The sequence below is a fragment of the Drosophila arizonae genome, chromosome 2 (genome assembly GCF_054131065.1).
Source record: "Drosophila arizonae isolate 15081-1271.41 chromosome 2, UAZ_ARI_1.0, whole genome shotgun sequence".
Taxonomy (NCBI): Eukaryota; Metazoa; Arthropoda; class Insecta; order Diptera; family Drosophilidae; genus Drosophila; species Drosophila arizonae.
The window spans coordinates 7,883,999-7,896,564 of NC_142922.1; the positions used below are offsets into that span (position 1 = coordinate 7,883,999).

The window sequence follows — 12,566 nt, forward strand, 5'->3', positions numbered from 1 at the left end:
AGGATTTTTTAGTCGGTAAGCAGTTATGCAGTCCGACACACCGGTCAAAGTGACGACATGACTGACGGTGCATAAAGCATTTTTTCCTACCTCAGCCCAACAAAAAAAAAAAAAAAAAAAAAAAAAAATTATTATTATTATGTCTATTTGAAAAAGTGCGCTTAAGTTGAAAAGTGCAGTTCGATTATTCCCAATAATTGGTCGATAACAGTGCGCTGTAATCGAGGAGCACGAATGAACGAGCTGGTTCTTTTGTGAACTAACTCTATTGATTACTAAAACAAAAAGAATTTGGCAATAGCATTTTGGTTTATTGCAAAGCTGCTAAAGTATTTTGCCGTTATCATTATAGGCAACAAGCATGGATGTGATTAATAAATTCTACTCGTCCGCCGTGCAAACCGTTTCGCAGCTTTCAGGCGTGTTGCCTGGAAATAATGTTACTCGGGAGTATGAAGTGTTGGATCAGATATGCACAGCGGGTGTGGGTGAGATGCAATAAAATTCGCTAACATATGCGCATTCAGTCAACCAGTTAACAATATTTTTATTACTCAGGACTGATGTGGAAGGTTTACAGTGGCCACAAGAAAAGCACCAAGCAAGAAGTCTCTGTATTTGTTTTTGAGAAAAAAGTGCTGGAACGCTGGTCCAAAGACGACCGAGAGACAATGCTCGAGACGTTGCGCCGGGGCGTCCAGCAACTAACGAAAATTCGACATCCACATGTGCTCACCGTTCAGCATCCGTTGGAGGAGAGTCGGGACTCATTGGCCTTTGCCACAGAACCTGTGTTTGCATCCCTCGCCAATGTAGTTGGTGACTCAGTGCGCTCGGAGAAGAAACTCTACGATGTAGAGATACGACACGGTCTGCTACAACTATTTGATGGGCTGCAATTTCTGCACAACGATGCTAAGATTGTGCATCGCAATATCAGCGCCGAAACGATTGTGATCAACAAGAACCGTAGCTGGAAGCTGTTTGGATTTGACTTCTGCATAGCCAATCAGCCAGCATCAAATGGCACACCTCACTGGCCATGCAAAGAGTATAGCACGTCGCTTCATGTACTGGCGCAGCCTAGCTTAGAGTATACAGCACCAGAGTTGGCATTGAACAGTGTCAACACGCCGGACAGTGACCTGTTCTCATTGGGTAAGCACACTTTTATATGAAACATAAACTTCGATCTATAAATAATTCTATTTTAGGTGTGCTTATATTCACTATTCACTCGGGCAAGCCATTAAAAATGTTTGGAAGCGATTACAGTAGCTTTCGGCGGTACGCCAACGAGCTGAATCAGCGAAAGTACCCGCCAATGAATACTATACCAAGTGAACTAACCGAGAGCGTGAAAGCCCTGCTGCATCCCAGCGCAAATTTGCGACCAAAGCTGCATGAGCTGAAAACGATTACGTATTTTCAAGACGTCGGTGTGAAGACTTTAAGCTATTTGGATTCTCTTTATCAGTGGGACAATCTTCAGAAATCGAAGTTCTACAAGGGTTTGCCGCAGATAATACCAACTCTCCCACATCGTGTAAACTTGCACTCGATATTACCCTACCTGATAAAGGAGTTCGTCAACTCGCCCATGATACCATTCGTTCTGCCGAATGTTCTGCTTATCGCCGAAATGAGCAGCCAGCGCGAATATTGTGAACACATATTACCACATCTGAAGCCGATTTTCAAACTAACGGACCCCATACAGATTCTTTTGATATTCATGCAAAAAATGGATTTACTGCTCAAGCTAACGCCGGCGGAGGAGGTAAAGCAGAGTGTGCTGCCGCTGCTCTATCGGTCGCTGGAATGTGACATGCCACAAATACAGGAGCTCTGTTTGGGCGTACTACCTACCTTTTCCACTCTCATTGATTACAATGCCATGAAAAATTCCGTCATTCCGCGTATCAAAAAACTTTGTCTACTCAGCAACAATGTTTCAGTTAAGGTTAACTGTCTTATATCGATTGGGAAACTCTTGGAGAATTTGGACAAGTGGCTAGTTCTCGACGAGATTCTGCCCTTTTTGCAGCAAATACAAAGCCGCGAGCCTGCAATTATAATGGCTATAATAGGTAAGCCGATTTACTTAATTATATTACTTCTATATATGTGAGCTGATAAACTCCCTATTACAGGTATTTATAAAATCGCCATGACGAACACGAAGTTGGGCATTACAAAGGACGTAATGGCGCACAAATGCATACCTTTTCTTGTGCCACTGAGCGTGGAGAACGGACTGACCATAGCACAATTCAATACGATTGTAGCACTAATCAAGGAAATGCTAGGAAGAGTGGAACAAGAGCAGCGTGAAAAACTGCAGCAGTTAGCCACGATACAGAGAGAGAACAAGTATGCTTAAAATACAAGATCATTTCAATATAATATAAATATGACTATTTAAAATAGACCGAAGGATGCAGCCGAGATACTGGCCAACGAAATGGACAACACCACGCTGTCGCCTGCCGGCAGTAATGGCAATAAGAGCGATGATGATATGTTCTCCGGATTCAGTGTGGGTCAACCATCACGTACTGCAACGCCAAAGTCTGCAGCTCCAGCACTGGCCCCGGTTAAGACTAGGGAACAGCTCAAGTAGATAATGATTTAATCAACGCTTATTTCTATGAAAATTAATTAAACATATGGGTTTTTTAGAATATCGCACAATACGACGTCAGAGGTAGCACCGAAAACGGATATGTTCTCCTTGATGCAAAGCAACATAAGCAGTTTAAGCACAGTCCAGAGTCCGCCAGCAGCAGCAGCTAATCCTGCTCAGCTTACCATGCCCTACAGCGCTAGCGGTGGCAATAGCAACAATTGGCACAGCGCGAATCCGTTGGTCATGAATCACCAGCTAGCCTCGCCGCAGGCTAGCAGCAACAACAACTTCTCTTCGTTGGACGACTTAGATCCGTTTGGGTCCGGCGGTGGCGGCAGCCAGATTGCCAAAGCGAGTACTGCTAATAGTGCCAATATGTATACGTTGCAGCAGCCCACTGTCAACTATATCTACCCGACGGGCTACAATTCGATGAACAGTATGAACAGTATGAACAGTATGCAACCTAACCTCGGGCTTAGCAAGCCCATGAATCTGGGCACAACTGGCACAACAACGTCTGCGCCCACATTGATGCCACAGATGACTCAGTCTGCGGATAGCAAAAATTTGAACACCTTGTCTCAACAGGACATACTCAATTTCTTGAACTAGACACATCACAATAGCTGCATGCAGCCGAATAGCCAAAATGTTTTAAATAATCATTCCACACTATATATCCATATATAAATATCTATTATATATTCTAAATTATAAATGAGTGTATGTACAATTGTGTGTATGTGTCGTGTGTGTGAGCTAATATTTGTATGATGTTTTGAAGTTTTTTCTCGACAAATATCAATCGAAAATGTGAACGTACATAATTTATTGTTAGTCTAGGCAAACAGTCAAACAAACCTATTAAATATAGATTACATTTAGATGTGTATTGTGCAATTTGCTCCCTAGTGTAACTCAGCGTACACAAATTAGTTAAAATATATACAAATAATCAATGAAAAATACCAACGTGTAATTTGTTATTATTTATTTGTATACTATATATCTATATATACCAGTTTACTTTACAACAAGGAAATTAACAAAGCGTCTTAAACATATATGGACACATGTAATTGCCATTTGCTGGGGTGACAGAGATTCACCTACGCCTATAAAACCTAAGTAACAAGTTGGGCCAAGCCAGTAGCCAAGTATTTACGACTGGCGAAGAGCTATGTCTCGACTAGGATGAGCGTAAATAGGCTGTGCATTTTACGTTCTACTTCCTTATAAACCAACGAATTGAGACCATCGGTGTGCATACGTAGTGAGGCAGATCGGAGCAGTGCCATCCGGTTTTTATTTGGTGTTTCTTGTTTGTGTTTGAGCATTGTATATTCGCTGTACGCCGGAGCAAACCGACAGATTTCAATACTGAGTACATGCAGACGCTCATACAAATCATCATCCTCACCTCCCCAGCCATGATACAAGTTGGACATGCCGTTTATCATTTTGAACTGGGAAGTGCTTATGGCGACGACGCCGCCAAAGAGCGTGCGGTACGGTAAGTGGAAGCGCCAGTTGTCCAGAGCTGAGCTCATATGCCTGGGGAGAGTTGTGCATGCGTAGAGCTGACCGGAGTTGAGTGGCATCAGGTCAACATCGTGCAGTATTAAGCAGGGATAACCATAGCTGCTCGCCACTGTGGCGCCTATATTGAAGAGCATGGCTCGGTTAAAAGGTTTGCGATCGCTTTGCTCCACAACAAAAATTCGATAATGGATTTGCTGAAGACGCAGATAATTGTGCATGTAGTTGAGGAAGGCAGCCAGCTGCTCCTGCCGATCCCGATACGGAACAATGATAGCTGTACTGTATCGTGCGCGGCAATCGTCTGGCTGATATTCTCCGCCCAATCGGATTTCTTCACCGCGAAGAATTTTCTCCCGATGGAATGCATCGTAGACGAATTTGCTGTCGGCTATTGTCTCCTTGTAGCTGCAATCGACCGCCTGTTGAGATGAAATGTTAGGCGTGGTGATTGCGAGGAACGCCTCCTCCATTCGCTCCTTCTTGATGTAGTCATAGTTCAGGGCAAATCGATGAGGCAGTAGAATGTAGATGAGAATGGTTAAGGCGGCACTGAATATTAGCAAGTCGAATATATGAAAATTGTGCTGGCACAGACGTATAATCATTATTCACTATTATAATATTAACGATAATGGAACGCTACGGCTCATAGCTGTAGTTAAAGAATAATTTTGATTCGAAAATTACATATGTTGAAATTAATCACAAACGAATACAGGATTACTGAGAAATGAAATAAGAAATGCACTAACATAACATAAAATTGATGCTGTTAATAACATTTCGATAGCTTCAAATTACGGTTAACTTTTCAAAAAAAAAAAAAGGATATAAAGGATATACTACAAAGAAGAGTGTTATTTATGGTGCATTAAAAATAAATCTGTTCAAATAAAGGGCTACTTCAATAAACAAATAAAAATATCGTTATTTTAAGTTTGATTATCAACATATTTACATGGCATATCTCAGCTGTTTTTAACCATGAACTATTGTGAATACCTGCAATGTTCATTTGGTATTTTCTCTCACTTTTCAACACTATTTTTTTAAATATCTGTATTTATTTTTGTTTATGTTGCCAAAATCAAGCTTTAGAAAACTCTAATATTTTGTAAATATATTCGTTATAGTCAAATGTTTAGTATAGTCAAATGAAAACCTACATATATGTCTAAACCTAAAATCGCAACATATTACAATATCTTATATGTGATCACATATGTTTTATTTAATAACGCTGCAGTTGATAAGATATGTACAATCAGCTTGTGACAGTAATTCATCGTAGATAAAGCTGTTTATACTTATCCCTATTTGCTTAACAGATGTCAAGAAAATGTTCAACGTATATAAATATTCTGTTTACCTAGCTGTATGCTGCGCTTACTTTTTTGGATTGCACGCTGAAGAAGGGCATTCAGTTCGACGTCAGTAAAAAATATTTTGATATGAACGATTTTTTAATTATCTCCATAATAGTTAAAAACTGCACATCGCAAAAAGAGTGCCCTGATCATTCCATATGTACAAAGGTTGAAGGAAAATTCCAGTGCATCTGCTGGCAGGGATACCATCAGAATCCGGACTGGTCTGCAGGCTACTTCGACATCAATGACTCGGACTACTGCTCCAGCGAACCGGCGAATAAAACTGTTATCGTTCACAATCGCCTACCAGCTAAGAACGAGAATCTGGCAGTCGTCATTCTATTGGTATTATTTGCAGTCATCGTTGTTACTGTGGTAGTGTATTGTTTAGTTGTACTTCGTCCTATTAGTCGCTCCATAGCTGTTTACCGTCGGCTAAAGTTGAAGCGCTCAAATCTTAATAGGCTCGAGGAATTTTACGATATTGACATGACATTTCGCGATGCGCATACAAAAGCGGAATATGCTTGAAAAACCAGAATGTTCGATTTGAAGAACTGCAGCTGTAAAAAATTATTTTCGTATATAATACATAAATATTATAAACAAATAAAAAATATGATTTTCTAAATTTGCTTGTTGTGTGCCACTGTTATGCGGTATTACATATTTAATCATATATGTAATTTTGGTATATTATTAAAATTCCCCATAAAAATACTAATATCGCTGGGTCTACCGTGTTGACGGTATTAAATATCGAACGCAAGAAACCGGCTGGTGTACACTGTACAGTTTCATTATTATATACAACAAATGCACAAATGCATTAGTTTATAAAAATTAAATAGCATTAGTTAGCAAAATGACATCAATTATTAAGCTGCACACCATATCGGGTGCCATGGATGAATCGCCGCCGTGCTATATTCTACAAATAGACGATGTGCGAATATTGCTCGACTGCGGTTGGGACGAAAAATTTGATCCGAATTTTATAAAGGAATTAAAAAGGTAAAAAGTAAATATCTATCAATATAGAAGTCTAACGATTGTTATCCTAGGCAAGTGCATACACTGGACGCCGTACTGCTCTCCCATCCAGATGTGTATCACCTGGGCGCACTGCCATATCTTGTTGGCAAGTTGGGCCTCAACTGTCCCATTTACGCGACGATTCCTGTCTTTAAAATGGGGCAAATGTTCATGTATGACTTGTATATGTCTCATTTCAATATGTACGACTTCGATCTGTTTTCATTGGACGATGTGGACACAGCCTTCGAAAAGATCACACAATTGAAGTACAACCAAACGGTCTCATTGAAAGGCAAGGGCTATGGCATTTCCATAACACCGCTCAGCGCAGGGCACATGATTGGAGGAACCGTTTGGAAGATAGTGAAAGTTGGCGAGGAGGATATCATCTATGCCGTTGATTTCAATCACAAGAAAGAGCGGCATCTCTCTGGGTGTGAGCTGGACAGACTGCAAAGGCCATCGCTGCTCATCACCGACGCATACAACGCACAATATCAACAGGCGAGACGCCGAGCACGCGATGAGAAATTGATGACCAACATTTTGCAGACAGTGCGCAATAATGGAAATGTACTCATTGCTGTGGACACTGCGGGTCGTGTGCTGGAACTCGCACACATGCTGGACCAACTGTGGAAGAATAAGGAGTCCGGATTAATGGCATACTCCTTGGCACTGCTTAACAATGTGAGCTACAACGTCATTGAGTTTGCCAAGTCACAAATTGAATGGATGAGCGATAAGCTGACGAAAGCCTTTGAAGGCGCGCGCAACAATCCGTTCCAGTTCAAACACATCAATCTGTGTCACACGCTAGCCGACATCTACAAGTTGCCTGCGGGTCCCAAAGTGGTGCTGGCCAGCACACCTGATATGGAGAGTGGCTTCACCCGCGACCTATTCGTGCAATGGGCCGGCAACCCAAATAATAGCATTATTTTCACAACACGAACCGGTCCCGGATCACTCAGCATGGATCTGGTGGAAAATTATTCGCCTGGCCGACAGATTGAACTGGACTTGCGGCGCCGCGTTGAGCTTGAAGGCGCTGAACTAGAGGAATATCTGCGAACGCAAGGCGAAAAGCTCAATCCGCTTATTGTAAAGCCGGAAGTGGAGGAGGAGAGCAGCTCCGAGTCTGAAGATGACATTGAAATGAGCGTGATTACAGGCAAACATGATATTGTAGTGCGGTCCGAAGGGCGTCATCATTCCGGTTTCTTCAAGTCCAATAAACGTCATCACGTGATGTTCCCCTACCACGAAGAGAAGATCAAGTACGATGATTATGGAGAAGTCATCAATTTGGATGACTATCGCATCGTAGACACTGGCTATGACTATGCGCCCACAGACGATCAAAACAAGGAGAATATCAAAAAGGAGGAACCACATGTCGAGCCGCAGTCCAATGGCAATCTAAACAACGATGTTCAATTGCTGGAGAAGCCCACCAAGTTGATCAGTCAACGCAAAACCATCGAGGTCAATGCTCAAATACAACGTATTGATTTCGAGGGACGATCAGATGGCGAATCTATGCTCAAGATTCTCTCACAGCTGCGCCCGCGACGCGTTATTGTAGTGCATGGCACAGCGGAGGGCACACAAATAGTGGCGAACCACTGCGAGCAAAATGTCGGTGCCCGCGTGTTTACTCCCCAGAAGGGAGAAATAATCGATGTAACAACGGAGATTCACATCTATCAGGTGCGCCTAACAGAAGGCCTCGTCTCCCAGCTACAGTTCCAGAAGGGCAAAGATGCCGAGGTGGCTTGGATTGATGGGCGATTAGGTATGCGTCTCCAGGCTATCGATGCACCAACTCAATCGGAAGTCACCGTGGAGCAAGATGTGGCGGCGCTAGAGGGCAAAACTCTAACGCTAGAGATGCTCGAAGAAGACGAAATTCCCGTTCACAATTCGGTGTTGATCAACGAACTGAAACTGTCGGATTTCAAGCAAGTACTAATGCGCAACAACATCAACTCAGAATTTTCCGGTGGCGTCCTCTGGTGCTGCAATGGCACACTGGCGCTGCGACGTGTCGATGTTGGCAAAGTGGCCATGGAGGGCTGCCTCTCCGAGGATTACTACAAGATACGTGAACTGCTTTATGAGCAGTACGCCATTGTGTAAAGAATAAACAATGATAATTTCCAATTGTCGGTCTTTCCATATATTATATTGTATTTTGTATTCTATTGCCTAGAGAAATTGGAGCATGGGATCATCAGTGCGCGTGCGTTTCCTCTTCCATTCTTCGATTTCCTCCTCGGTGGGCGCCTTAACATCGTACATGCTGTTATATGGACGCTTCCTATCATCAACCTCTTCGGATATTTCCTTGGATTTGGATTTGGATGTAATCGTCTCTTTTTCTTTCATTTCCTTGTGTTTCTTTTTATTTTTCCGTTGCTCCTTCGCCTTCTTTTTCTTTTCGCGTTTCTTTGACTTTTTCTTAGACTTTTTGGATTCCTTTACCTCCTCTTCGGACTCGGAGGACTCTTCTGTACTGTGTGCAGAGTCAACTTCGGACTCAGCTGCTTGATTCCGAACATCCTCTTCTGTCGGTATTTGTGGAGCAGCATCTGCAATTGGAGCTGCAACGGATGCCGCACTCGGTGTTGTGGTATGCTGCTGCTCCGAATAGCCTTCCGGTTCTTGCATACCCACACAGTATGAGTTCTTAATGAAAGATTTACAACATTTGTAACCCCAACGGCCAGCATTCCAATAGCTACCCCATATGGTCGTATGGTTGTTAATATACACATCCTCCTCGTATATGCTGCGGGCTTTGGGCTTCTCAATGCCTTTTATAACCTTGCCACTACGTGAATACTCTACGTATTCCTCGGTCTGGGCGAGCAGCAACGATTTTGGCGGCGCCTGCAAATGCTCTTCGCCTCCGTATTTTTCCACAATGTTCGTTTTTGTCTGCAAGGGAAACAGTGTTAGAATCGATTCGAAGAGGTTTGGTTACATTTCACCTACACTTGACTTGAACTGTTCCTTTTTCTGTTCGTATTCCTTTTGCAGCAACTCCAGCTTTGTGGGCTCGGCAAGTAAATGTACATCAACGCCTTTGCCATGCGCCTCCCAAGCAAACAGTTGGGCAGTGGCTTGCGCTGTGGTGTCGCCAGAGAATCGCACGAAATTCTCTCCTGCAAATTCCGCTCTACAAATCAAATAAATTCGTTAGTTGTCAATCACATTAGAAATGCAAGAGCCAGTTCACTTACTCCTCAGCAGGTATTGCTGGATTGGGATTATCGCGCATAGATCGGGTCTTGGGATCATAGTAAGCTGAATTTGGATCCAAATTACGCAGATATTTTGCAGTATCCTCCCGGATACGCAAATTACGCACTGTAATACGCTGCTTAGAGTCGACTTTTGTGCCCGGCATGTCCACCTCATCGACGTATTTGTCTTCATTACCCTCTTCACCAGAGATTTCCGCATCAGGATCTGTGAATAATAAGAACATTTTAGAAAAACCTCCACTTAAGTCCAAATGTTTCCAACCATTCTTTAGCTTTTCTGCCTTTAGCTGTCGTTTAGCTTCCTCTACTTTCTCGTACTCTTCGATAATTTCTCGATGGTTAGACGGATCATAAGAGCTCCAGCGATCGCGCTTCTCGTCGTAGTTGATCGAGGAATCGTTCACAATATGCTCATCGTGCACCACAATTGATTCTGCGTATTTGGCCTGCACTTTGCGCGGTCTCTCCAAGCAATCTTTTTTCTTATGCGTCATGGCTCCACAATTTTCACAGGCTCCCTTACGAAACTTAGTTACCAGTTTGGACGTATCCAGACCTTTGGGAGCCTTCTTATCCAACTGGCCACGCTCATCCTCGTGCTGCGGGCGCTGATGCTTCAATGTGGGTCCCTGAGAACCGTAGTACCAGGGAGCATTGGAAATGTATTGCGGTATATGGGGATTTATATCACGACCCTCTTCGTCGACAGCGGCTGGTGCAGTACCCGCCTTTCGAGCTTCTTCGAGCTCCTTTGCTTTTCGCCAATCTTCGCGTGATTTCTTCTTGGGCTCGTCATCCACATCCTGATCATCTTTGTTGTGAATTATTTGGGAGACAGGTGTACGAACAGCGCCCGAACTCATAATGAGCGTGTTGGTAATAATAAATTGTTAAACTGTATATTAAACAATATCAAATAATATTGTTTTTATGTCGTTGTTACAACGGAACTGAGCGAAACGTACAACGAGAGAACAAGTGAGCTGATTTATCGATAGGTGCTCACCAGTTCCAAGAGTGGACGATAACATCTACATGCCATTCGCTATAAACGTTGACACATAAATAGCATTCGGCTACCATCGAGTGACTGGCAACACTGACGGCGTCTCATTCGTGTAAAAATTATACTACAGTGCAGACGCGTCTAAATTCTAAAACTACTAAGTTTGACTCTAGTTATTACAATCATTCCACGCATAAACAAATAAACTACGTGCCTTGTGCAATCTTTTATACTGTAACCACAACTGAAAAATCAATTAAATAAAAATGGTAATATTAATAACAAGAATAGTGTTGCGGCCCATCGCAATCTGCTTGGCCAAAGCCGTTTGACATATATTATTGCGCGTGCCTTGCCAATAGTGAGATGAAATATTAATGCTACCACCGAAAGTGTTGTATGAATATTGGCAATCGTCACTGACATTCGCTATTGGTGTGCAATGATATTTCAATTATGAGCAATTTAATCAGTGTTATTGTGTGGCGGGGCGGCAAAACGTTCAAACTTAACCTCAAAGTTTTACTGTGAAGTCGATTTTGCCGCCACCATTTTGTGTGGCGCATTTCTTATTCTGTTTAGCTGATTTTCTTTGTGTGCGTGTTATTTGTGTTTTACTAATTCTGTGCGCTATTCTGTTCTTTAGGCTGGAGGCAAAGCGGGCAAAGACTCTGGTAAAGCCAAAGCGAAAGCGGTTTCTCGCTCAGCGCGCGCGGGCCTTCAGGTGAGTTACTGTTGTTGTCTGTACCAAATAAATTTTGGCGCCTTTTTTACCAGCACACATACATATATATGCACACACATTGTAAACAGGGTGCGTTTCCCATGTACCGTATATGCGTGTATTTGTGTTGGTGCGCTGAGAGCTGTGAAATAAATAGCTTGTGCTACTTTGGGGGTAGCAAAACATAAACAAGAGATGAACTTTTCTTCTAATGCCATTTGTATGTTCCATAATGCCAAATAGTTTCCCGTTGGTCGTATTCATCGCCATCTAAAGAGCCGCACCACATCTCACGGACGAGTTGGTGCAACCGCTGCCGTCTACTCTGCAGCCATTTTGGAATACCTAACTGCCGAGGTAATATTTTCGCGCCCAATAGATTTGTATTTGTATTTAGATTTTCCCATTGCTATTAGCATATGTAACGGGATTAGCCTATTGCACTGCATATATATTAGTGATCAGTGACAACGGCATTTGTTTACATATGCTAAATTGTTTTCAGTATATATACATATATATAGCTATATATTGTCCTAACAGTGCAATGTTATGTAAAATTCTAATTGGAATGACTGATTTTGTAAGATCCTAATTAAATTGATTATGGTTGTTGTTACAGGTACTGGAATTGGCAGGCAATGCATCGAAAGATCTGAAAGTGAAGCGTATCACGCCGCGTCATTTGCAGCTGGCCATTCGTGGAGACGAGGAGCTCGACAGTCTGATTAAAGCAACCATTGCCGGTGGCGGCGTCATTCCGCACATACACAAGTCGCTTATTGGCAAGAAAGAGGACTCTGTGCAGGATCCGCAGCGAAAGGGCAATGTCATTCTGTCGCAAGCCTATTAATATATATATATTCTACCTTTTGACCATTTCGGAATACAATTAATTCACATCTATGTTTAAAAATAAATTACAATACTAACTGACGCGTTGTAACATTTCTGTGCGAAGCTGCAAGGTCCAAGCATAATT

The 12,566-nt window shown here is 42.5% G+C and overlaps 6 protein-coding genes across 6 annotated transcripts; 4 read left to right on the forward strand and 2 right to left on the reverse strand.

Annotated features, from left to right (window-relative positions):
- Nucleotides 1–244: 244 nt before the first annotated feature.
- Nucleotides 245–3,604, forward strand: LOC108620732 (SCY1-like protein 2). Its single transcript, XM_018017656.2, has 6 exons — nt 245–488; nt 559–1,158; nt 1,215–2,090; nt 2,154–2,373; nt 2,431–2,619; nt 2,683–3,604. Exons 1-6 carry the CDS (start codon nt 362–364, stop codon nt 3,242–3,244), a joined length of 2,574 nt encoding a protein of 857 aa, XP_017873145.1. The 5' UTR covers nt 245–361; the 3' UTR covers nt 3,245–3,604.
- A 4-nt stretch (nt 3,605–3,608) lies between these two features.
- On the reverse strand, nt 3,609–4,916 carry beta4GalNAcTB (beta1,4-N-acetylgalactosaminyltransferase B). Its single transcript, XM_018017664.2, has one exon. The coding sequence runs from the start codon at nt 4,777–4,779 to the stop codon at nt 3,811–3,813; it is 969 nt and encodes a 322-aa protein (XP_017873153.1). The 5' UTR covers nt 4,780–4,916; the 3' UTR covers nt 3,609–3,810.
- Nucleotides 4,917–5,035: 119 nt separating this feature from the next.
- On the forward strand, nt 5,036–6,163 carry LOC108620740 (uncharacterized). Its single transcript, XM_018017666.2, has 3 exons — nt 5,036–5,288; nt 5,503–5,604; nt 5,657–6,163. The coding sequence occupies exons 2-3, from the start codon at nt 5,514–5,516 to the stop codon at nt 6,073–6,075; spliced, it is 510 nt and encodes a 169-aa protein (XP_017873155.1). The 5' UTR covers nt 5,036–5,288; nt 5,503–5,513; the 3' UTR covers nt 6,076–6,163.
- A 101-nt stretch (nt 6,164–6,264) lies between these two features.
- Cpsf100 (cleavage and polyadenylation specificity factor subunit 2) lies at nt 6,265–8,748 on the forward strand. The gene is made up of 2 exons (XM_018017657.2): nt 6,265–6,558; nt 6,609–8,748. Exons 1-2 carry the CDS (start codon nt 6,410–6,412, stop codon nt 8,722–8,724), a joined length of 2,265 nt encoding a protein of 754 aa, XP_017873146.1. The 5' UTR covers nt 6,265–6,409; the 3' UTR covers nt 8,725–8,748.
- On the reverse strand, nt 8,742–10,865 carry Slu7 (Pre-mRNA-splicing factor Slu7). Its single transcript, XM_018017658.2, has 4 exons — nt 10,117–10,865; nt 9,831–10,059; nt 9,583–9,766; nt 8,742–9,525 (listed from the first exon to the last, which is right to left on the reverse strand). Exons 1-4 carry the CDS (start codon nt 10,715–10,717, stop codon nt 8,794–8,796), a joined length of 1,746 nt encoding a protein of 581 aa, XP_017873147.1. The 5' UTR covers nt 10,718–10,865; the 3' UTR covers nt 8,742–8,793.
- A 95-nt stretch (nt 10,866–10,960) lies between these two features.
- Nucleotides 10,961–12,520, forward strand: His2Av (Histone H2A variant). Its single transcript, XM_018017667.2, has 4 exons — nt 10,961–11,129; nt 11,507–11,584; nt 11,828–11,941; nt 12,207–12,520. Exons 1-4 carry the CDS (start codon nt 11,127–11,129, stop codon nt 12,435–12,437), a joined length of 426 nt encoding a protein of 141 aa, XP_017873156.1. The 5' UTR covers nt 10,961–11,126; the 3' UTR covers nt 12,438–12,520.
- The last annotated feature ends 46 nt before the right edge of the window (nt 12,521–12,566 follow it).

Bases quoted from the DNA above. Each gene is read 5' to 3' on its own strand.
- LOC108620732 (XM_018017656.2), top strand. From the start codon at position 362: ATGGATGTGATTAATAAATTCTACTCGTCCGCCGTGCAAACCGTTTCG. The intron at 489-558 runs GTGAGATGCAAT...TTTATTACTCAG, and splicing joins GATATGCACAGCGGGTGTGG to GACTGATGTGGAAGGTTTAC. The intron at 2,091-2,153 runs GTAAGCCGATTT...TCCCTATTACAG, and splicing joins AATTATAATGGCTATAATAG to GTATTTATAAAATCGCCATG.
- beta4GalNAcTB (XM_018017664.2), bottom strand. From the start codon at position 4,779: ATGATTATACGTCTGTGCCAGCACAATTTTCATATATTCGACTTGCTA.
- LOC108620740 (XM_018017666.2), top strand. From the start codon at position 5,514: ATGTTCAACGTATATAAATATTCTGTTTACCTAGCTGTATGCTGCGCT. The intron at 5,605-5,656 runs GTCAGTAAAAAA...TCTCCATAATAG, and splicing joins AGAAGGGCATTCAGTTCGAC to TTAAAAACTGCACATCGCAA.
- Cpsf100 (XM_018017657.2), top strand. From the start codon at position 6,410: ATGACATCAATTATTAAGCTGCACACCATATCGGGTGCCATGGATGAA. The intron at 6,559-6,608 runs GTAAAAAGTAAA...TTGTTATCCTAG, and splicing joins TTTATAAAGGAATTAAAAAG to GCAAGTGCATACACTGGACG.
- Slu7 (XM_018017658.2), bottom strand. From the start codon at position 10,717: ATGAGTTCGGGCGCTGTTCGTACACCTGTCTCCCAAATAATTCACAAC. The intron at 10,060-10,116 runs GTTGGAAACATT...TATTATTCACAG, and splicing joins GGCAGAAAAGCTAAAGAATG to ATCCTGATGCGGAAATCTCT. The intron at 9,526-9,582 runs GTAGGTGAAATG...TTTCCCTTGCAG, and splicing joins AGGAACAGTTCAAGTCAAGT to ACAAAAACGAACATTGTGGA.
- His2Av (XM_018017667.2), top strand. The intron at 11,585-11,827 runs GTGAGTTACTGT...AATGCCAAATAG, and splicing joins CAGCGCGCGCGGGCCTTCAG to TTTCCCGTTGGTCGTATTCA. The intron at 11,942-12,206 runs GTAATATTTTCG...TTGTTGTTACAG, and splicing joins TGGAATACCTAACTGCCGAG to GTACTGGAATTGGCAGGCAA.